The sequence below is a fragment of the Natrix helvetica genome (genome assembly GCF_964273705.1).
Source record: "Natrix helvetica genome assembly, chromosome: 3".
Classification (NCBI taxonomy): Eukaryota; Metazoa; Chordata; class Lepidosauria; order Squamata; family Natricidae; genus Natrix; species Natrix helvetica.
The window spans coordinates 151016402-151041580 of record NC_138549.1 but is presented as its reverse complement, the minus strand read 5'-3'; the positions used below and the strand labels follow the sequence as shown (position 1 = coordinate 151041580).

The following is a 25179-nucleotide window of genomic DNA, read 5'->3' as shown; positions in this document are numbered from 1 at the left end:
GAGCGGTTGAGAAGTGTCTCTGGACAAAATGGTGGCTAGGGCAGCCGTCTGCCTCTGAAGCGTGTTGGGGGCAAGGCCCTTGTCCAACCCCTCCTGGAGGAAATCCAGAATTTCTGGTATTGTCGCTGCTGTGGCATCAATGTGACTGACACCAAGAGGAAAAGATAGTCCACGTAGTGTCAGAGATCCGCACTGTAGAAGGTCGTCTGGATGCCGGGATAGTGTGGATAACCTTGTCAGAGAAGTTGTCCTGCCTCAGGAGGTTTTCCTTAAGTGCCAAATGGCCAATTGGAGCCATTTAGGATCCGGATGCGGAATGGCCCTTGGCTGAGGGAGATTTGCTCCTGAGGTATGTGCCAGTGCTTGATCACTGACAGGCTGACAAGGTCAGTGAACCAGGACCTCCTTGGCCAGTGCAGGGCAACTAGCAGCACCTTGGCGCCCTCAAACAAGATCTTCCTGATCACTGAGGTATCAAGGGGAGAGGCGGAAATGCGTATAATAGCCGGGAGGCCAGTGGCATCAAAGGGCGTATGTCCCTTCTGCGCTGAAACATTGGAACCTTGGGAAGAACCAGAGGAGGTGTGTGTTCTCCGGACTGGCAAACAGATCTATCATTGGAAGGCGGAACCTCTGGCTCAGTTGGTGAAACAGAAACGGATGAAGTCACCATTCCGAGTTGCTGATAGTTATTCTGCTTAGCCAGTCTGCTGTCACGTTCTCCTTCACCGAGATGTGAACCGCTCTCAATCTCGAGGGGGCGCTCTGCTCTTTGCCCTAGGGCTTCTGCCTACGACGTCAGGGCCTTCAATCAAGTTCCGCCCTGGTGGTTGACGTAGGCCTTGGTGGCGATGTTGTCCGTCAGTATTAAGACGTGGGATCCTTCGATGAACTGATGGAAGTGGCGCAGGGCTAGCCTGGTGGCTCTGAGCTCCAGCCAGTTTATATTGTGGGCGAGCACCGCCTGCGACCATCTGCCTTGCATCACGAGTATCAGTAGATGGGCGCCTCAGCTGTACAAGCTGGTTATGACCAGGCGCTCTGGTTCCTTGAAAAGGGAACCTCTCTTCAGTGCTGCAGACTGCCACCACCTGAGGGACCGGAGCACCTTTGGAGGAATGCTCACCACTTTCTTGGAGTTGCTGGCCTTGCGTTGCTGAATCGGGAGGAACCAGTGAAGATCCTGTGCATGCAGCCGTGCCCAGGGAACTACTGTGATGCACGAGATCAGTTTCCCCAGCAGCTGGGATAGAGTCATGAGAGGTGCTGACATGGACCTCCGGATCTCACACACAAGGGATGTGATGCTGTCCATTTGCTCCTGGGTGAGAAATACCTTGCAGGTTCTGGAGTCGATCACCGTGCCCAGATGCTGAATTCTGGAGGTTGGCTTCAGGTGGCTTTTCTCCAGATTGATGAAGAAGCCGTGTTGCTATAGCGTGCAGATGGTGACATTGAGATCCCGACACGCCTGCTCCCTGGATGAAGACAGCAACAGGATGTCGCCCAGATAACAAACGAGTCTCATTGGACAAGATCAGAGATGTGCAGCTACAGCGGCCAGAAGCTTGGTCAACGTCCTGGGGGCCGATGAGAGGCCGAAGGGAAGAGTCTTGTATTGATAGTGCTGGTTTGCAAACTGGAACCTCAGAAATTTGTGATGCACTGGATGAATGGGAACTTGCAGGTATGCCTCCTTCAGGTCGATTGATGTCAGGAAGTCGTCCTGCCTGATGCAATCCAAGATGGTCTGAAGTGATTGCATCTTGAAGCGCTTGTACGCTAGATGGATGTTGAGTTTCTTGAGGTCGAGTACGGCTCTCACCCCTCCCGAGGACTTTGGAACCAGGAAGAGGATGGAGTAGAATCCCCGCTGCTCCTGGCCCACGGGAACCTGCTCAATGGCCGCTATGTCCAGCAAATGTCTGATCTCTGCCTGCATCAGATGGCGTTTGTGAGCTGACTTTGGGAGTGGGCAGCGGACAAATGTCCGTGGGGGACTGAGAGGAAGTCTAGGGTAAGGCCGTGACGGACTGTGTTCAAGACCCAGGCGTCCAGCATTATCTCCTCCCACTGGTTGGCGTAGAGTTGCAGACACCTGCCTATGGGAGGGGACCGGAGATGGTCACTTATTCCCACGAAAGGAGCGGTCTGAGAACCCCCCTCGAAAAGATTTGTGTGTTACCCTGCTGCGTGTTCTTGTCCCTAAATGATACCCTACCATGGGTGTGATCCTGCGGTTGTGAGTAGGAATGGTTAAAACCTCCAGAGGTGGCTGGAAGATCCGTGTTCCGAAAAGGCTGCCTGCGGTAATAAGATTGTTCTTGCGATCAGCCTTCTTGGTGACGGCTGGAAAAACCTTGCCTTTGTCCTTGGATTCTATTAAGAAGCTCTCCGAAGAGCTTCCCCCCTTTGAAGGGAGCGGAAGCGAGCTTCCACTTTGCCTTCATGTCCGCTTGCCAATGTCTAATCCACAGCAGACGGCGCGATGTTACATTGGAAGCTAATGCCCTTGAAGAAAATTTGGTGGCATTAAGTGAAGCGTCAGCCGAATATTCGACTGCAGCAATAATTTTGTTGAGCTCCTGGTGCACTCTAGTGTCGCCAGCTGATAATTTGGCTTGTAGTTTACGGAGTCAGAAAAGTGAGGCCCTGCTGAAATAGGAGAAGGAGGAAGAGGCCTTCATGGCCCACACAGTAGCCTGATGGGTCTTATGACAGGCCTTCACTACTTTTTTATCCTCCACCTTAAGTCCTTCCAGCAGATTGGCTGGAAGAATGGAGTTGGAAGTTAGGGCAACTATGGGACCATTCACCAGGGGAAGCTTTAAGAGATCCTCAATATTGCTCTCCATGGAGTAGAGCTTCTTATCTACACCACTCGGATTGGCCAAGGACCCTGGCTGAGCCCACTGATGCTGGATAACATCCAGGAACAGCTGGGGAGCCAGAACTAGCTCTTGGGGCAGAGAAGCCTCCTTGAAGAGCCCGGCGCCTGGGTCCAGGGACCCAGTGGTCTCCTATTGCCTTGCTCTGTGGTGTCCTTGCTGGCCTGGCTTGGGAGGCCCATCTGGATGGAGCATGCCTTGGCCTTAGTGAGGATGGCCTTGAACATGGAAGGTTTAAATAATCCAGAAAAGGCGGGGGAATCAGGAGCTGGATTTTCATCTTCCGACAATTCCGGGGTCTCCTGACCACCCTCCTCTACCTCGGATTACTTGCTGACAGCTGAGGAAGCCAGGGAAGTAGACCTTCCTGTCTGGTCTTTGGGACCTGCCTCCTGCGGCCTGGCCTTAGAATGGCCCTGGCGAGGCAGGAAGTGACCTAGCTGTCTCATGCCCTCAGCAATGCCCTGAGATATTGCACTGGCAATGACCTCCCTCATCTCATTGGAGAGATTGTGGCCCTGGTCCTCAGCTGGGCAACGGTCCCTAGATCTAAGGGCCTGGAGTGAGGGACCTCCTCCTCTATGAGGGAACAAGCCTCCTGTATTGACCCTCCCACTAGGGAAGGACTTGGGGATTTCCCAGAGTGGTCTGATGATAGATCAAAGTCCCCTTCCTCCACCAGGGATGGTGAAATTTCCCTATGAAAGGAGGGTAGAAAAGGCCCAGCAGGAGCCTCCACGGGAGGCGGCCGGGCAAGCCTTTGGGCTTTTTGAAATTGTTTCTCCAGGGCCCTCTGGCTTCTCTCCGCCAACCTAGCTGATGCTTTAGACATCTTCAGAGTTTTGGGCTGCTTCCCTTTTGGAGGGTTCCCGGTACCTTTACCCTTGCCAGCAGGCCCTGGCCTGCTACGCTTAGAGGGAGGTAAGCCTGCTTGATCTATCTCCTCGGCTGGGCTGGTGGATATCATGCTGAAGAGGCGAGGCGAAACCAATCAACTCTACACTGTAGGGTTGTTGTAGATGGTGATAAGGCAACAGTCAATTCAAGTCCCAAGTCCAAGCAAAGGGCCTCTGTCTGGGTGAGATAGAGTTCAAACAGGACAAAATGGCGCCTTACGGAAAAGTCCAGAGCGCCCGAAGATCCGCTCTTAAATTAAAGCAGGGTATGGCCAAAACAACAGCCAAACACCCTGCAGCGACTAGGGAACATTGTTCCTGAAGAGGGGGCAGTGGTGGGTTTCAAATTTTTTTAGAACCTCTTCTGTAGGTGTGGCCTGCTTTGTGGGAGTGGCTTGCCGGCCATGTGACCGAGTAGGAGTGGCTTGTCAGCCATGTGACCGGGTGGGAGTGGCTTGGCAGTCACATGACTGGGTGGGTCTGGCCAACTTGTAAAATGTGGTAAAACTCATTTAACAACGCTCTTGCTTAGCAACCAAAATATTGGCTCAGAAACTCTTGGCATTTGAAGCATGCAAGTCTTAAAGCTGTCGTTACAAGACCCTTGCACCACTAACCTTTAGAAAAAAAAACCCAGGGGTGTTCAAACTTGACAGCTTTAAGACTTGTGGGCTTCAACTCCCAGAATTCCTCCTCTCGCTCTTCATCTTGATGATGTGCAGATGGGCAGGGGGAGGGAGCTGGAACTGGTTCTAAACGGCACTGTAGATTTGTGGAACCTCTTCTATAGAAGAGATTAGAACTGGCAGAAACACACCCCTGGGAGAGGGGGACCTGTCTGGAGACCCGGAACAAGGTCCTTCAATTAATGACCCATCCCAGCAGCGATCTGCTCAGCAGCACGGTTTAAAACGGACCAGGAATTTTCACGCCACTTTCAAATGGTCCAAAATGGCCACCACGTGGCTCGGAGCAGCACCGGGGACTGTCGGAAACTGCACAGGGGCTTTGGCAGCCTCCACAGCTACAGGAGAGCTCCGACAGTGTTCTGGGGGCCCTGCTCCACGTGAATAGGAAAGGCAATTCCAACTGATAGTCACAATCTATTTCTAGAGCAAAAATAATAAAAGGCTACACTATTTTACTGTTTGGAGAGTCCAACCATGTAATTAAGGACTGGAGCTCCCCAACTGCATCCTTTTAGGATAACTGAGTTTTTGAAAAATGGCCTCTAAAGGGAGCAGGAGACGTGGCTACACGAACTTTGAACTCAATCCTTGGGCAGCAAGCTGAATTTAACCCATGCTTGGACACTCCAAGCAGTGCCTAGGAGAAAACAGAAGGCACTTCTTAATTCCACTACATTGCTGCAACTTCTTTCACTTTGAGGAGAACTGTCTATAATCACAGGGAATAAAATATATGTCTCTGTTTTCTCAATGGAATTACAGCAAAAAGTGATGGCTAGAGACGAATTATACATATCCATCTGTTTTTACCATGATGTGACTCAGGTGCAAAATGCTGATAAGCCTCACCTGAAGGTTTTCATATTGAGGACCAGAGAAAGCTACCTTACACAGTCAGATTCTAGGTAATCTAGCCCATAATTCTTGCCACTGAGCAGCAGTGGCTCTCCAGGATTCCAGGCAGGAATTCTGCCTAATCCACTTGGAAACACCATGGATGAAACCTACATGCCAAAAAGATGCTGTTGGATCAATAGCCTACTAATAGGTTTGGTTTTTATTTATACAACTGACATCTTACTCCTTTAAAACTTCAACTAATTGTTGAAGGGAACGAGCCAGACGTCGCAACGACACAACGTGCGGTCTCAATTGTCCGAGACCGTCGTTGATTCTTTTACCAGCTGCACGGTCCCTATGGACCTAAACTGTCCCGGAGAGACGGTGACAGGGAGACAAATCCTTGCTGGTCTCAGGGACACCGCAAAGTCCCCGATCTACGCAAGGAAAGTTCTCCAAGCCGGCAGTAAACAGACAGCCCCCAGGCTGACAACGTCGGAGATGGCTCCGGAAAGAAGGCAGTGAAAGTGAGTCCAGCTGGTGAGATTTTTTTCTCTGAGAATGATTGCCCAAAGAATTTTTTAAAAAAAAGATAAATTAGTCCTTTAAGCAAAAGAATAAAGCGACGAAATCTATCTTTATTGGACTGCCTTAGAAAGTTTATTTTTCCTCTTCTATGTAACAGCATTTTGTGGATTGAAGTGATTGGAATGCTTCCCGTTTCTCCTCTTAAGTGAATGAATTGATTTTTTCTCCTAATCTGTGCTACCTTTATTTTTTGGCTGATCTAAAACATTTTTTACTTTAATAATCCTTCCTTGTACTGCTTATTAAATTTTATTAAAGACACTTAAAGATTTTTGTTTTCCTTAAGCCTGATACGAATAAGAGAAAGTTGAATCTGCCATTCGGAAGCCAGAACTTGGTTTTTTCCCCTCTTTTTGAAACAAAGTATCCTTTGCTCTATTCTCTCTGAGTTTGTTGACATTGTTAACTAGAGGGTTTGCAGCTTGTCTGTAGAGACTGATACCGGCTCAAGGACACGAACTGTTTTCTTGCAGGTGTCTTTGTGGAATATTTTGGACAAGGGAAGGGAAAGAAAAGAAAAGATAGAACCCTCACTTTTTTTTGAAAAAATTAAAAGGATCTTATGTTTAAGCAAATTTAAAACAAAAATATTTTTATACATAAAAGAGATATTGAAGGCGAGAGTGGCAGTGGATTTTAAACTTTTTCTTTTTTTCTGGGAAATATGCATTCATATACAGATGAAGAAACCCTAAGTTACCAGGATTTTTTGGATGGAATTCTAAAGATATTGGAAGGATTTGAGAGGTTTGATAAGAAGCTAGATAGATTATTGGCTCAATAAAAGATGAAGGGACTGGAGCTTCAAAAATTAAAGAAGAGAGTGAAGATAAAGACAAGATAACAGGTGAACCTAATAATGGAGCACCTATGAGTGAAAGTGGAAAGGAGGGAATATGGAAAAGTGAAACTGATTATTATTATACACTTGATGATCTGGAGCTCTCTCCCCCCCCCCCCGTCAAGATATGGATTTGATGATGGAATTAAGAAGAGAAACAGCTTTAGAAAGACATTGGATAATCAAAGACATGTTAATTTTAATACCAGTTCAAGGGCAACAAGACTATATGAAAGATCTTTCAAGCAAAAAAGTGTGGAGAGAAGTTTTTAAAAACTTTATAAAGAAGTTTATAAGAGAATTGACACAACAACTGGATAAACTGGATAAAGAGATGAGACAGTTTTGTTACTGGAAAGACACAGGCTGATGATGAAGGTTGATAACTCAAAACTTAGTTAACCTTTGGTGATTAATAAGTAAGATTTCTTAGACACTTTTAGAATGTTTTCTTTAAAATGTTTATTTGTTAATTAACAACCCATTATGTTAATAATAATGAAATAATAATCTCAATTAATAAAAATAATTTGGATATAAACTGTAAATTGCGACCTGGGGAAAAGATTTATCAATTTCAGTAATATATTTTTGTTTAGATTTTATTATGAAGATGTAATTTTTGGGGGGCACTTATAAACTTTACTAACAAACTTTTGTTTAGACTTTATTATAAAAATGTAATTTTTCTTGGGTCGGAAGGGAGGAGATGTGATATAAATGACAAAAAAAAAAATCTGTTTTTTTTAAAGATAACTATAATAACAATAAGAAAATGTTAATGGATAATGTTTAATGATTTTTATATGTCATGGCATTGGTAAAAGCAATTAGATATAAGCCTTAGATAGTGAGTTGGGGGAAAAAAGGGAATATGCTATAAAAGGGTAATTATTGGAGGTTTATGGCAATGGCTAATGAATGCCAGTAGGTGGTTGTGTCTTCAATAAACTTCAACTAATTGTTCAATATTGCAAGAATAAGATGCTGTCTGAGAAAATTAAAACCAAAACCCCGTGAGGATCATAGAAAGAAGCTTCAGGTATGTTTACAACCTGCTCACACATGTCAGATAGCAGAGTCCAAGACACAGTTCCACAAAAATGAACATACAGCTGATTCGTCTAGCTAAGACCCAACAATTTTGCCCAAGATGGAAAGTCAAGGGAACTGACAGCATGTATAGCTTTAAACTAAACTGCTGATGATTGCAGAGCTAGATGAATGTAGGTTTTAGTTCATATCAAGCATGCTACCTTCATCAGTGGGTGAAACTCTATGTCAGGACTGTCAAACTCTTGTCCCGCAGTCCGGATGAATTACGCACTGGCTACGGCCACACCTGGTTTAGCAAAGGGGAAAAAAGTCCTGATACATCACATGACGCCACCAGGACAACATGAGTCCCCTGCTCAATGAAAATAATGTAAACAAACAGATCAAAATGGAATTTTCCATCCCACAAACTCTAGCTCCATATCTAAATCAGAAGATCTTAAAATATCAATTTAATATCAGTAGAGTAGGTGGCAGAACTTCTACAACAGGCCAAAGATGACTCACCTTTGAATAAAACGAAACTTGTATTACCACACCATTTCCAACACTCAAGTATCCTTTCCAATGGTTTTCGGCCAAGTTGTAGGTAGTAGAAAAGATCTTCCGTGATTCTACTTGTCTTGCACATTTTTAATGACACCTCTAAGCAATATCTTAAAGGCAATCTGATTAATCAGATCCAGGTAATATAAGAAAAGAGAATAAATAAATATCTAGATGCTTTCACAGAGAGCATCCTTATCTAATTAATGATCCCCAGATTTGGTAAATTTGGTTAACCATGTTAACCATGCCAGTTGGGAGATGAACAGGAAAAGAAATTATATTTTTCAGAGGGCACCATCCTGGAGGATTTCACTTAAAATCCAGTTTATGATTAGGTGCCAGACAGATTTTTTTGCCTGATTTTTCAAGGGTATTGTGTTTTCAAAGCAGACAAAAATAAATGAATAACCACAGAACAGAATTAAAGAATAAAATATACTAAGGTTGTAAATGCTGCAAATAAAAGCATATGCTTATTGGGATAGATAGCATAATGACAAAATCAAGCTGAACCAATAAAAGCTATTCCTAAATAAAATTTAAAACTTGACAAAGTAAATAAGTCAATCTTAACCAAATCCTAAAAAATAATAATGAGAATGTCTGGAAAAGTCTAAAAGCAAAACCTGGCACCTGTATTTGCCCAAATGCGTACAGCAATACCCCTAAGAGTCAATTTACCTTATTCATATTTGTCTATAGTCTCCAACTTCCCCTCATTGAGTGGGAAACTACACAGGGATTATACATGTTTCTGTTTGAACGTAGGAAAAAAAATTATATACAATCAGAAACTTTGCTTTAACACGCATTCTCTCTTCCAACTGGAAACACAAAGAGATATGCAAAAAAAAAAAAAAAAAACCTCTAGGGCTGCACATAGTTCTCTAAGCTAGCTACCTGTGTTAGTTACCTTATTTAGGTATGATATCTGCAGTTGACTAAAAAGCTCAGATCCATACCTTGAGTTTCTGACAGGTTCATATAGGAAAAGCCAATCCTTCGGATACCTTATTTATTTTGCAAAATAAATAGCTCTTTTATTGGCAGGATGCTAATCCATGAAAGAATACAAAGGCAAAATCTAAACACATTAGAAACTGGAATGTATGACTAGGGTTACAACTATTTAAAAGAAATCCCCAATTCTAGAGTTGGAAATGCTCCCAATTTTATCTTCAGCATGTTCCAGAATTGTTTCAAATTCTACAGAATGCTTGTCTATTCCACTTCATAAGCCACCCAGAACTGGTCTGGGTAGTAAGATGGGTGCCATATAAATGCAATAAAAAATAAATAAAAGCAGTGTCCCTTCAATACATTGTTAAAATCAATGGCAGTTAAGCATAAAGTCTTCTGGAAGATCTGAAGTTCTATCCCTTGGTCTCTTCTTTCTACAAGGATGAAGTGGCTAGTGATGAGGAAAGATGCCAGCTGGAGATTTTGGATAACTACAACTGACCGGACTAAATATATTACTGGGCTGAGTGACAAATATCTTGACAACATCCTACCTTGAAATCTTGTCTCATATTTCATGGTTCACAAAGCAACTCTTTTGTTTTGCATTGAATTATGTGTTATAGCCACTTAACCTGAAAAAGTCAACTGGAATATTTTTGTAGCACTCATGAGCTACTTGAAACTGGTGCTCATTCCCCAACTACAAAATGCTAGAAGATGGTTATAAAATCCAGCTTGAATAATTCTGAACATTTTTACGCCAATTATTTGTTCATATAAATAAGTAAGGATTTACCAAACAAGCTGATACACACGTCCTGCTAAGCCACACTTTGTTTTAAACGTGGATATAGAATAATCCCGAAGTAACAATATGACTCAACATGAGCTGAAATCTTGGTATCATTTTGATTACAAGATTACAATTGTTCAGAGTTCTATCCAGACAAGTTGAATGAAAAGTGTTTGAACAGCCATTCAGCTATTCTCCAACTCTGATTTTGTTTTGCAAACGTGCACAATACTCAAGTATCACTTCTACACAATGCTCACTTATCACAGATTTGTGTGTATCAGTACACATATAAATACAGTGGCATAATACAGTTCAGGGCTTTTGAAACACAGCTGCAAATACTATGAGCTTGCTCCAATTCTCTGTGAAGTGTGTCAACTGAGATAAAATGAAATGTTAATTATTAAACATCGGAGAGAATCCATTCAGAAGAAAGCATAACGATTCAGATTATTTTTTTACTGAAATTTAACACAGACTTTCTCACCATAATCAGTGCATGTCACTTCAAGTAACATGTCAATATCCCAACAGCACTGAAAAAAGATTATATGTATTTGGGCTTCACTGACTGCTTTTTGTGAGTTTCAACATTATTCTGAATTTAGTCTAGACAAAATAGCATCCCATTGCCCTATGCAGATGAAATCTTATTGAAGCAGGTAATCTTCTGTGATTATTTTGCAAACAGATAAATAACTTCAGTAGGTCATTAATTTTTCCATGTGTACATTTAAAGGTTTGGATCTAAGCAAGCATAATGAGAGGAGACCTATTGAAACCATCAAGAATTCAGTTGAATCCAATGGACTACTCCACTTGTGAAAACTCATCTTCAGTCACATTACCCCATGCCATGGTTTAAAAAAAAAGATTAAATAAATCACAGCAGGCTAGTTTATACAATATGTAATGACATACATTTACCTTGATTTATAAATAATTATATGAAATTCGTGCAACATGTAAAATGAAAGCCAAACAAATCATGCTTAGTACAATGTGTGAACCAAGCCAAGATCTAGGTCTAAATGTTTTATTGACGGAAGCATCTTGTTAGCTTGCTACATAATAATTTTATTAAAGATTATTATTACAACAGTAAAAACTAGATTAAGAAAGACAGAAGAATAAAGAGCAGAAGACGCAAAGAAAAAAAGAAATAGAAAGCAAATTAGGAATACAGTAAAGAAAAAGAAAAAAATTATAAAGACTTCCCACTTTCATCATAAGTATAAACCATTTTAATAACATCACTTCCTCTTAAAATACAACAATCTCTTCTTCCCATATTCCGTCCTGTACCTATAAACAAATCCATAAAGCATTGTCATTTCAGTTCCGTTATCAGCAAAGGTTTATTAACTGTTGCCAGAAATAAAACACATCTATTTTAAACTTAATCAGATAAATCAACTTTGTATTCCCTTCTTTTATGTCTAACAACCTTAATCTTTAGTCCATTCAAATAATGTCATAGTTTGATTTTTCATTTTTTTTATCTTGCAAGGTTCTTCAAAATATCAATGAGCCTCTGGGAAGGATAGCAGCAGTTAAAATGAATGTTTTGCCTAAGTTTCTATTCCTCTTTCAAATGATACCAATATTTTAAAAAGACGCAAATTTGGAAGAATGGCAGAAAGGTATTAACAACTTTGTTTGGGCAGGAAAGAAACCTAGAATAAAACTTAAAATAATGCAAGATATACGTGAAAGAGGAGGCTTAAAAATGCCTAACTTAAAATTATACTGTGAAGCAGCAGTTTTAGCAACAATTAGTGATTGGATTAACCTAACAGAGCATAGAATATTAAATATTGAGGGTTATGATTTGGTATATGGCTGGCATGCTTATTTAATATATGACAAGAAGGCCGACAAGATCTTTAAAAGTCATATTTTAAGGAATGCCTTACTGCGTGTTTGGAAAAAATATCAATATAGGTTAAACGTCAAAATACCTATGTGGGGTGCCTAGACATGCTATAGAGAATATAAGTATAGAACAAAAACAAGATCTAACTACATATGCAGAACTCCTTAGAATGGATAAAGGTGCACTGCAGTTGAAATCTTTGAATGCACTAAGAGATGAAAGGGTAATTCAAACCTGGTTCCAGTATGGTCAGTTACAGGCTAGATGGAAAAAAGACCAGAAATCCGGTATTATTCAAAATGAGGATAACTTGATAAAACAAATCAGGGATCAGAGTCAAATGCACATAAAAAGGTTGTATAATGTATTGATAGAAATAGACTCAGAAACAGAATTACTTAAAGATTGTATGATAAAATGGGCACAAAATTTTGAAGAACCAATAATGATGGAAACATGGGAAGAGATTTGGGTAAGAAATGTAAAATTTACACAAGCTCAGAACTTGAGAGAGAATTTCTACAAGATGTTGTACAGATGGCATTTAGATCCAAAAAGGCTAGCCTGTATGTATCCGAACCTACAATCTAAATGTTGGAGATGTGACTGTGCTGGTGCCACGTACTACCATATTTGGTGGACTTGTAAAAAAGTTAAAGCATTTTGGATAAAAATATGGTGGGTTATTCAAAATATTTTGAAAAAGAGGATAAAGTTCACACCCCAGTTGTTTTTGTTAGGCATAGTTTCAGACTGTACTGTCATAGAGACTAATCTGATCTTGAACCTAACGACGGCTGCAAGATTGTTGGTGGCGCAATACTGGAAGAAGGAAGAGTTGCCTACTATCCAAGAATGGACGTTAAAAGTAGTAAACTTAGCAGAGATGGCCAAAATTTCAGCGTATTTGAAGGATCATTCGGATGAGAAGTACAAGCTGGATTGGAGAAGATGGATTGACTATATTCAAAACAAATACCGGACTAAAAAATTCCAGTTAGCTTATGAATGAAGGCATAAAGAACGTTACAATTTATTCAAAGTTAGTTTAATAAAGGGGCAGTTAAAGCACAAGAATACTAACATGTTAAAATTAGTTAGCTTATCTTAGGGTATGGTTGTTAAATGTTTATACCCTGTATTTTGCTCTGGGAGGTCGGGGGGAGGGAGGGTGGGAAGAGGGAAGGGTAAGGGGGGGGGTGATAATTGTAAAATTTATTTAAAAAATTTAATAAAAAAATATCAATAAGCCTCACTCTTTTGCTATTACAAACTCTTTAAAAAAAGTTATTAAACCTGTTAAAACATTCCCTCACTAATGATTGAAGGAAACTCACCCGTCGTGAAATGTGTGGATCCAATTCTGCTCTTCATTTCACAGCAATCAATCAGCTCTTCATTGTGTCAACAGTCATCAGAGCTGATGATTGCTGTGGGGTGAAGTGCAGGCAATGGGCTCTTTGGTTATTCCTCTCCACACAGGGAGAGGACTTGAGATCTTCCATAAGTGTTGGAGTGATGCTGCCTTTGGTCCATTCCTTCCTCTGGAGAAAGGATCATTGGTTTGAAATAAGGGTACAGAGCAATGGTGGGATTAATAGGTTTTTACTACTGTTTCTGTGGGCATGGCTTGGCTTGGTGGGCATGGCTTGGCGGGCATGGCTTGGCGGGCGTGGCAGGGAAAGGTTACTCAAAATCCTCATTCCCTCCCCACCCCACTAACTTGCTTTCCAGCTCAGTTCTGTGCAGGGCAACAAAAGAAGACCCAGCCTGGGAGGCAGCAATAGACCAACCACACCGATCAACTGAGAGGCAGCAGGGGCAGCCTATTTGCAGGTTCTCTGAACTACTCAAAATTCCCGCTTCCAGTTTTCTAGAATCGGTCAGAACTGGCTGAATGCCAACTCTGGTATAGAGGCCATTTATGAACAGTCCTCTCTCAACAGAGGGGGAGGGATAAGACACCACCTATCTCCAGTCTGCAATGCAGCCCTTGCAATGGTTCTAAGAAGATTACACAACCAGTTGCACCCTGATTCAGGTGACCCTGAGGACAAAGATAAACCCTCAAGTGCCTTCAAGGGCTCTCAGGGAGAACTAGATGACTGCAAAGAAATACAATCCTTCCATCTCCCCACCATCCAGTCTCAACTGTCAGTACTTATCCTTCCATTCCCCCTCTCCCGCCCACTGCCATCACAACTGATGAAGCTTCTTGGATGAGAAGCGAAATGTTTTGTTCTTCTTCCTCAGGGAAAAAGCAGCCCAGTTGCCTTTTGAGAGAAAAAAGTGCCCTTGAGACTTCCTCTGGAAGCCACATCTAGATAGCTTTCAATGTTTGCTATGGGGAAAAAACTGATCTTTCTGTAATATTATTAGACTTAGGAACATTTTTTTTGCCAGACTTTTCCTTTCTTTCATTACATAAATCAGGATGGAATAGTAAAAATTCCAAATTGACATAATTCAGTATTGCTGTTTGCTACAATTAAATCCATTTATGGAAGAAAGCAATAAAATGCATAGATAGTATAGTATAGTATAGTATGGTACGGTACGGTACGGTACGGTATGGTACGGTATAGTATAGTATAGCCTTTATTGTTATTGTACATCATGTATACAACGAAATTGGTTTTAGCGTCACTGGTGCAATCCATGACAAAAAATACAAACAGCATAAATAGTATAAAGAATAATCCCTATGCAAGTAATTAGGAAGAAAAATAAAAGAAAAATAAAGAAAAACTAGTCATACGTTTCTTCGTGTGCATGGAGTGATTGTGGTTGTGTTTAAGAGTCTGACAGCCCAAGGATAGAAACTATTTTTAAACCTACTTGTTCAGCTGGCTATGCTTCGATGTCTTCTGCCCAATGGTAGAAGTGCGAAGAGACACTGAAGGTGTGAATCATCTCTGAGTATCTTCCTTACTCTGCTAAAGCAGTGAGACCTGGCGATGTCATCCAGTGGTGTTATAGGGCAACCAATGGTTTCTTGTGGCAAATTGATCACTCTATAGTAGATTATGTGTGCCTTCATTTTTTTAATTAATTCCCTGGGTCCAGTCCTAACTCTAACCCTTATTGCATGTTTCAGGTATTGACCATTTGCAAAACAAACTGTAGTACTGTGGACAGTAGAGTCCCCATGTTTTCATATTAGAAATCAAGGATCTCTAACACAACATCCAGACCAGGTGCATGCAGGATTTGTCATTAAATCTTTACTAATGCTTTTCCCCTCTCTGCCCGCACGCACACTAACAAAAGTTATTGCAACAATTTCTCTGAAAGGCCATTATATTTGTTATTGATTTTTCCTGTTGCTTTACAGGAGTTGTCATGGTTGTGGTATTAAGACGAAAGAAAAAAACAAAACGGAAATACAAGCAATGGGAATTAAAAGATCTCATTAAATGAGATTCAGTTGCAAAGACTTAAAAATAGTTGTTTTTTTTAAAACTGATATTTCTGCAGGAGAACAATTCAACTGCAGTATATGCAGGAGTGATTCTTATTTAGGCAGACATTCATCCAGCCACTTTGAGAGAACAATTGTAATGTCAAGCTTACAAGTGCTGTAATTTGTCTATAGGACTTACACGCAGCAATTAAATCTGAATTTACGTATTTTTACCTCCCCATCCCTCAGTCTCCCTGACATTCCAGCACCTTAAGTTAGTTATCTAGTTAAAAATGACAATTTTTGTTTACTTTTTTAGGATCAAGTATTTATACATTGCCGTCCACCAATGCAGAATCTCTGCAATCCAAGTTTAACCAAAAGCCAGATCTCAGTACCTGAATTGGCTGTTTCAGATGCAGAAAGGAAAAAGATGATGATTTGCTGAGAAAGGATGGAATGAAAATGACATGTGATTATATTTTCTCATGGAACCATCATATCATTTCTCAGAAAAACATCCTTGGGAGGGAGGATATCATTCTGCAAACTTGTAGAGAGGAAAATCCAGTTCTGAATTCTCTTTCATTCTGGTTTCTACAACTCTTATTATTTGCAAGAGTGCGCATCTAATCTTATAAAGTTCCCCCAAAGTGTAAAATGGGTGGAACTGACTGGATCCTAATTATTTGCTCCACCTTACACTTCTTTGCCATACTCCCAATGACAAGTAAATGGAGAACAGTTGGAAAATTGGCCTAAATGAATTTATTTCCATTTCGTTTACAATGAAAGTTTTGTATGTGTATATGAGGCTACCAATTACAGTCGTAAGTCTTGATGGTTATTAAATGGGTCATCACATGACCAACTCAATTTTACAACCTTTTTTGTGGCAGTGGTTGTTAAGTGAACACAGTAATGACAATGGTCATTAACTGAATGCTACGGTTGTTAAGCAAGCCCATTGTTTACAATGGGCTGGCTTTTGCTAGATATCAGAAATAAATACCAGTTTCTGAAAAAAACATCATAAATCACATTCACATGACTGAGGGAGAACTGTAAACAGCTGCAAATGTGACCAGTTGCCAAGCTCCCAAAATGCAGTCATATGACTGTGGGGGAGGGGTGACACTGGAACTTAAGTAGTTTTGATGAGAGGGGTATGGGGTAACTTTGAATAATTACTAAGTGACCACTTGTAAATTGAGTAAGTCTACCTGTCCTGTAAGCTTTGAATTTTGAAAAAAAAGGTTACTGTATTTTTCGGAGTATAAGACGCACCTTTTCCCTCCAAAAAAGAGAGTGAAAATCTGGATGTGTCTTATACACTGAATACAGCATTTTTGGCCTCCCTGCCCCCTTTGCAAAAATGACCGTGCATAGATTTTAGGAGGCTTCCAGAGTGCTCCTGGGAGTGGGGAGGGTAAAAATGAGCAAAAAATTGCCGATTTTTGCCCCCCCCCCCCCAGCCTCCAGAAACACTTTGGAAGCCTCCTAAAGATTATGTATGCCCTTTTCTTGACATAAAAAGGGCTGGTTTTTGCTCATTTTTGCCCCGCCCCCAGCCCCCAGGAGCACTCTTCAAGCCTCCTAAAGGCTATGCATGCCCTTTTTGTGACAAAAAACTGGCCGTTTTGGGGAGGTCTGCAGAGTGCAAAAACTTTTTTTTTAATTTGCCTCTTCAAAATCTTGGTGCGTCTTATACTCCAAAAAATGCGGTAATTGAAAGATGCTTCAACTTTGGGAAAAACCCAATCATTTTAGGAAAAGATTGGTTTAATGGAAAGGCTCAACGAACTGATTAATCTTTCTTTCTTCTGAGAAAAGGGGAGACAGAACAGGGGTCCCCAAACTTGGCAACTTTAAGACTTGTGGACTTCAACTTATGGAAGTCCACAAGTCTTAAAGTTTGCAAGTTTGAAGACGTCTGGAATAGAGGATAGGAAAAACCACCTGGAGCCCAATAATTATCAATTTTGTGATATACTATTTCTGCGTTTATGGTTTATTCTAAAATTCTTAAATGTATACTATATGTATACATAAAACAAAAAAATATTTCAACAACTCCAAAAGTTGGCTGTTTTACACATTTTGTTTCAAAGTTCAAATAACCAATGAGAAAGCAAGATAGCACAGAGCATAAGTACTGATTTGCTTACCATTTGTTTTGCAAGGCATTCTAGATTAGTAGTAGGAGAGAATATTTTTAAAGTAAGTAAAAGCAAAATAAAGCAATAGCATATTAACGCTGAATGATGAGACAGGTCTTAGTGACATCTGTCTAAAAACTCTACGGGGGCTGTTTATAGAGGTTTTCCATTCCCTAGACCTGTACCTGACTTTTTAAAATGTCTTTTGTGTCCCTTTATTTGTTGCACTTTTAACAACTGGAAAGTACAAAGAAACATTTTTCACCCAGCAAAGTTTTCAAAAGACTCACAGTATGGGAGATGATTGAAATTCTGATCCACAGGCTGCTTAGATTTTTAAAGGTCAAATCCAACTCTATAAATTGAGCCTGGAATTACATCCCTGACTCTGGTTACCAATCACAATAATTTGATTTAACCAAGAGGTTCTGCTCAAAGCAATGATCGCCGCATTCTGGGCAAACTGAGGCCTCAGAACAGTCTTCAAGAACAGTTCCACATAGAATACATTACAGTGAACCATGGAGGAGATGATTACAGGTCAAACAAGAACTGGCTGTTTTGTTTGTGAAACCATGAGGATGAAGAGGATGTTTGTTTTTAAAAGATGATGATTAGTCCAGAAGTTCCAATTAACTCTGTAAGTAGATTTTGGCAGAAGAATAATTCCAATACGAGAATTTGCTGCTTTGCAGGATGGAGTATAACATTATTCAAAATGGGATGAATAGCTAATCTTAGGTGAATAGAATCCTCAGACAACCGCATATCTGCCTTACCTTCCATGTGCTAAAGATACCAATAGGTTTATACCATTGGTTTGGGACACCCACTTCTTCCCTAGAAGCAGAAGATGGGAAGAAGAGATATAGAGTACAGCCAAGAGATATAGAAGATAACATTCTATAAATTAAGAAACCAAGGGATAGAGTAGCAACTTCTAGTACAAATTTCTGTTGCTTCCCAGAGATGTTGGTGAATATTGTGCCTTTGGGTAGCACAGATGTTGGTGGATATTGTGCCTTTGTATAGCAAAAACTGACTCTCCCTCATTATTAGAAATAGCCAGATGCAAACATCCTTCTAAACCATAATTTCTTCAGAGGTTATCTTGTAAACATGGTGAATAAACTTTAGAATATAAATTAGTGCTATATATAAATTTGGCATTTAACCCCAGCTAAGATCACTGTATACAGTACCTATACTCTTATTTCAATAATGACTCCACTTTATAAAAGTGTGTAACCACTGTCTACAATATCTTCATAAACAATTTAGATGAGGGAATAGAAGGGGAACTTATCAAATTTGCAGATTATACTAAACTGGCAGGAATAGCCAACAGCCTAGATGATAGGCTCGAGATCCAGATGGATCTTGACAGACTTGAACACCGGGCCGTAACTAACAAAATGAAAATCAATGTAGAGAAAAGTGAAGAAGCCTTATACTTAGGCAAGAAAAACTAAAAGTACATATATAGACTGGGAGAAACAAGGCTTAAGAGCAATAACTGTGAGAGGGATCTTGAAGTCTTAGGGAACAACCAATTAAATATAAACCAACAGTGTACAGCAGCAGCCAAAAAAGCCAATGTAGTCCTAAATTGCATTAACAGAGAGATTCAATCAAGATCATGTGAGGTACTAATACCACTCTATAAAGCCTTAGTAAGACCATACCTAGAATACTGCATCCAGTTTTGGTCATACTATAAAAAAGATGTTGAGACTCTAGAAAGATGGCAGAGAAAAGCAACAAAATGATTGGGGGACTGGAGGCTAAAACATATGAAGAACGGTTACAGGAACTGAGCATGGCTCATCTAGCACAGAGAAGGACCAGGGGAGATATGATAGCAGTGTTCCAATATTTGAGGGGCTACACAGAGGAGGGGCATAATCTATTTTCCAAAGCATCTAAAGGGGCCAAGACAAGAATAATGGATGGAATTGATCAAGGAATGATTCAATCTAGAAATAAGGAGAAATTTTCTGACAGTGAGAACAATCAACCAATGGAACAACTTGCCTTCAGAAGTTGTGGGAACTTCATCACTGGAAGCTCTGAAGAAGAGACTGGATTGCCATCTGTCAGAAATAGTGTAGGGTCTCCTGCTTGGGCGGGGGGTTGGACTAGATGACCTACAAGGTCCCTTTCAGCTCTTTTATTCTGTCTGTCACTATCATATCAAGGTCACAGCAGGCTTTGTACCGCACACTGAGGTTTGCACTATTTTCAAGAGAGGGTTGGGGACTTAGAACATAATTATAGATGCCATCCAACCTTAAAAGAGTGATTTTTTGTCCCTTAAAGGTCCTTTAATCCTCAAAAATGCCAATGTTTTTGCTAATGCCCACTCTGCAGCTACAAGATGGTGCTAGTAGAGTACGAGTGATCCAAGGGCTACCTCTTTTTACATCTGGTTAAGGAAGACCAGAAGGACAAAACAGATGGAAAATTTCTTCCTTGAATTTCGATTTCAATCTCAAGGACAGATTAGGCTGCAATCAGAAACCATCTGGTGCTCCAGAGATTTTTGGCATCAAAGACAACTACACTAGAGGTTTAAAAAGCTGAAACTTTTTTCCACCACCGTAAATAGATGGAGATACTTCTCTTTTGGGGTAATAATCTTCACATTCAATAAAATAAATTATTGCCTGCAAAAAGTTAGATTGTATTAAATATACCAGTCTATTGCAAATAAGTAGTCTTAAAGGCTAATATGGCTACTGCTCAGCTACAAAGTGATGGAGCAACCTCCGAGAAATCGTTTAGGGTTTTCAAACAAGTAACCACAGAATCCATCACTTAATAAAATGTTTGGGATTGGAAGGATTTGGATCCCCTTCAGTTTCTTTTACCCCACGAATGAAAAACAAATGTGAATAGAATGTATTCCAGTTTCTGCTTTAGAACAGAAAATAAAGCAACTAAGTTAAAGAAGGTTGTGCACACCACATCTGGGCTGTATCATCATCATCATCATCATCATCATCATCATCATCATCGAAGCTTCTTTGCTGTCTGATTCTAAGCAACTCTAGCAATCAAACAAATACATTGCAATAAAATCGATGGATAAATAAATGAGAATAAGGAGATACAACCCCCCCCCCCTGCTTCCATGTTTCGTCATCCTCACGTTCAGATAAAGTATTTGTATAAAAGGTATAGATTAAAAAGCACTCACCGTCCATTCAACTTCTTCCTTCTCAGCCCCATACATAAACTGACTATCAACTTGCAACACTTCTCCCCATTCTGACAACTATATGGCATCAATATTCTCTAGACGGTACCTTATAATCTCAATGGATGCTCTACCACCATTATCGTAGCAACCTTCATTCTTTCAAAAAGTCAAACTGTACAAGATGTTCTCCTGCTTCGGTTTAAGCACAAAAACGGAGCACAGGAGCTCATACCTGAATCTATATGAAATCTGCTTATGCATTTTTCTCTGGAGTGATCTCTGATGAATGTACGAAAAGACTGGCTCTACCTCGACCGTTGAGAAAAATAGTGTGGGTGGACGTAGAAGAGCACCCACATGAGGATAAAATGCATGAGGTTGGTTTTCTCTAGCCCTGTGCTTCCCTTTTTTTAAATGGCAAATTCCATCATGCCAGCTACATGTTTGTGTAAATGGCTACGGGTAAGGGGCTCTGCAACCTCACAGATCCAGAAAGAACCAAGCTGGTAGAGATTGATCTAGGTCAAAGGAAGATAAAGAAGGTTCACATGGAATTTTGAGAGTCAGCTGTGGGCACTCTCACAAAATGGGTACTATGGTAATCATATAGTCAGTTCACTGACAATCCTTTTTATCAGAAGATGAGGGGGTAAAATTGCTTCCTACCACTTCTTCTAGCTCCTCTGGATTCTGTTTTAGCAGCTTATCTTTGGGGTTTCCCCCTTGGGCACTTCCAAAAATAACCCTAGACTGCAGCAATTCATTGTGTTTTTTATTCAAATAATGTTTGCGGGATTTATTTGACAGACAACAGAATGGAATAGAATGGAATATTATCATGATCAGTTGCCAGTACAAAAAGGGGAAAAAAAAGAAAGCACAATATTTGTATCCATATAGCTAAGTAAATGAATAAACTAAAAATAGCATAAAATAGACATAAAGCCTCTAAAATCCATTAAGTATTAATGTTCTGTATATTATTTACTGCTTTCAGTCCTTGATTAGATTTATGTAAAAAGTAAGAATAATGGAGTGGAGGAAATAAATAACTTTATGGCATACAATATCAGAGTATGGTGAAATGTAGAATTTTGCCTTGCTAATCCTGCTGAATTTTTAAAAAACTATAAGGTCCTTACGCTTTTGTAGATCTTTGGCGCAAAATCTTGAACTTGTGACAAAGTAGTACAGGCTGTATGTGAAGGTAAAATTCAGTGAACTAGTCTTTAAAACTTAAGTGGACACCTTGTTCGAAGGAGTCTAGCTTTCTCGCAAAGGGGGAGTGATAGAAACAAGCATTTCTGGTCCATGAGGAAGATTCTAGGGCCTATGGTATTAAAAATCTATGTATTTATATATGTATAATATACATGTGGTGTCTTCAGGTCAGTGTTGCCTGCTGGAAACTGCTGGACAGTAATTTCTTTTGGCAAAATTTTAGAAGTGATTTGGCATTGCTTCTTTTCCAGGGATAAGAAATTATGACTGGCCCAAGATTACCCAGATGGTTTTGTATCTAAGGTGGGATTAGAACTCATGATCTCCTAGCCTCCTGATTTTTAGCTGATGCCTTAACCACTACACCAACTGGCTCTCTCTTTAAAGTGATCTAAAAACATTGAGGAAGCAAGGAGCCTGGAAACAACATAGGTGACGTCCTTCGGGACTTTGCTCCAGCCAAAAATCATGCTGTCTCTTCTTCATTATATTAATAAACAGCTGGGTCAACAGATCGTCTTCATTTGCCTTAATTGCAGGACTGAGTTTGACTCCTGTGACTTCTAAGGTTCCTAGGCAGCATGACCATCAATTCTCTGGAGGGTAATTTGTGGAGCTGCATTTCCATGTCCTCCTGGAGGGCACCAGAGTGGGGAATGCTGCACAGTGAAGGTCATGGTTGAGTTAAGACCTGAACTTCTTCCTTCTATGGCCACATTAAGATTCCATTTGTTGCACTGCTTCTCCAAACTCTGTCTTGAAAAAGGCATTTATGTGCTATGCCTCCTAGCTAATTAGCATCAGATTTCCTCTGCATCAATTCTGATTTTGACATGTTTGGGTCATTGACAAAGAATGCCTTCTTCCCAAATAATCTACCCCTGTGGAAAATTGAGTCCTACAGATGCTTTCAGTGACATTTGAATAAGACTGCCTGAAACTTAGCAACTGTCATTTTATATTTATATCCTAACTTTCCCTAAAAGCTCAAGAAATGGCTTATCTTTCACAACAGCCTTGCTGGTTATATTAAGCTGAAAAATCCCCCACAATCACTTCCAGCAGTACGGCTGAGGAGATAGGAACCTGGTATCCATTTATTCTGGCTCTGAACTTAGAATTTGCACAATATGTGAAACATATTCTTTTAAACTCTGAATTTGTGCTTGCATATCTATGTATGTGTATCTTAACCCACATTATTTGAACAAAGAAAGTGGGTTAATTTAACAGCAAGGAAAAAAAAGTGTGCAAATAAAAACGTTTAGAATCCTGTTTTTCCCACCTGGCAATCAGTTACTGCCTCTTCCTGACCAGTAAAAACCCACAACCGGCTGCTATGTTTACAGAAGTGGAGAGCCAAAGCATTCCAGAACATCCTTTGCCAGTTTTGGATCTATAATATGACAGCCTGTCTTTTCTTTTGCACAATAAATCTTCTGCCGGATAGGCACGGTGGTCTGTGCTGTCTGGATGGCTGTCTTGATAGCTAGGCCTATACCTCCTGGCCACCTCCTCCTCAGCTATGCTGGAAAAGTTTACCGGAGCTCTCGCCCAAACTGCTGCTGGCCACAGCACCAACCTGCGGGTGTTTTGGAGGTCATATGTTTGCATACAAAATACTTACTTTCTAAAATCAAGCCCAATCATAGACAAAACAGCCTGTCCTGGAAAAGCTAATCAATATGATTTGGAATACTTGGATTAATAAACCCCCTGCATGTTTACAGGGACACAAAGGAATTGCTTATTTCCTGGAGTGTTTTGTCTTGTCTTATTAAGATTTGAATTGTAATTGGAATAATATTCTAATCTTTATTATTCAGAGTATGTCCTGGAGTGAAACACTGCAACTCAGTCAGGACACAGCTTTTCCTGCTAATACCGCTCCAGTTCCCTGCTCTCCTGCTATTACATGAGGGGCCTCTCCTGCCAGTCGCTATCATGACTACCGTCAAACACTCTGCACATGCTCAAGGGCACTCGTCTTTAGCAAGAATCCTGCAGGTTAGCGGAAGGTGAGAACAGGAGAGACTGCTTGGGCACTAGTGAATTCAAGGGCAAAAGATGCCCCGGATTTCTGGAGAAGGAACTTCAGCTGAGCGTCTGGCTAGGGCTGAGTTTCGCGGGCGGCCGTCTCTTTCACAGGGAATGCCACTTACCTCTCTAAGGCACCGCAGGTGCCTTCAGCCGCTGCGCCCCGGCCAAGGACTCCGGACGCAGCGTAGCGCGCACATGCCGGGCGGCAGCAACAGCAACGAACTCACCCCGCCAGAACCGCACTCCGCTTGAGCCATGTGCGCTTTGGCTGGGAGGCGCCCGGTCCTTTCGCTCTTCCCCCGGATCCAGACTGGAAGCGGACTTAGCGCCTAGCGCCCTCTTTCTTGATGCCGAAGGCGCCTGCCGCTCAGTCTTGCGCGGCTCCCGAATCACCTCCAGCCATCCCGGGGGATCCGCACCAAGTGCCGGTGCCGCCGCTCTCAGCCGCTTCTGGAGATGTGAACGGCCACGCCGCCGGAGAGGCAGCTTCCCGTCGCCACCCCGTCCAGGCACCGTCTACAAATGTTCGCTTTGTGGCTCGCCAGAAAGAGGGAGAGAGGGAGGGAGAAGAGGCCGCGGTGAGCCTTGCGCTTGGCTTGTCTTCTTTCCAAATCCGGGAGGTTGTAGCCGGATGGTGACTTACTCTCGGGAACCCAGGAGGAGGACGGGCCAAGCGCGTCGTCTCTGTCTCCGAGGCCTCCGGTTCCTCCCGCGCGTCAAAGGCCACTCGGGAGGCAATTAATTACGCGCGTCGCTTGGCCTCCGAGATGAGACACAGACACAGACGCAGAAGAGGAGACGGAAAAGCCTCCGAGGGCACCTCGGCTGCATTTGTGTCTGGCCAAGAAATCAAAGCGCGTTTCTCTGGGCGCTGAATAGTTGCAAGGCAGAGAAAGGTCAGTCGGGAATACAGGTAGTCCTCGACTTGCAACAGTTCATTTAGTGACTGTTCAAAGGGACAAGGGCACCGAAAAAAGTGACTTATGCTCAACACCTGGAATGCTCTACCTGACTGTTGTTACAGCTTCAATCTCAAACTATCTACTGTGGACCTCACCCCATTCCTAAGAAGTCCATGCATAAGCGCACCAGCGTGCCTACCGTCCCTGTCCTACTGTTCCCATTTATTTGTATTCATTTCTTTCATTCATGTCCATGTTTATATTTATACT

General features: G+C 41.3%; 1 protein-coding gene across 2 annotated transcripts in view; it reads right to left on the bottom strand.

The window, feature by feature from the left end:
- The window catches only part of KCNS1 (potassium voltage-gated channel modifier subfamily S member 1), a 41030-nt gene extending 16182 nt beyond the window's left edge, over positions 1-24848 (bottom strand). Inside the window, exon 1 of one of the 2 annotated variants that reach the window (XM_081947006.1) lies at positions 24130-24848. Coding sequence is in view for 1 of the 2 variants with exons in the window: in XM_081947005.1 (XP_081803131.1) it covers positions 24235-24264 (30 nt within the window). In the remaining variant the exon portion in view is untranslated. The remainder of the gene's footprint in view (positions 1-24129) is intronic. The other variant, XM_081947005.1, reaches the window with a different exon arrangement.
- Positions 24849-25179: the final 331 nt, after the last annotated feature.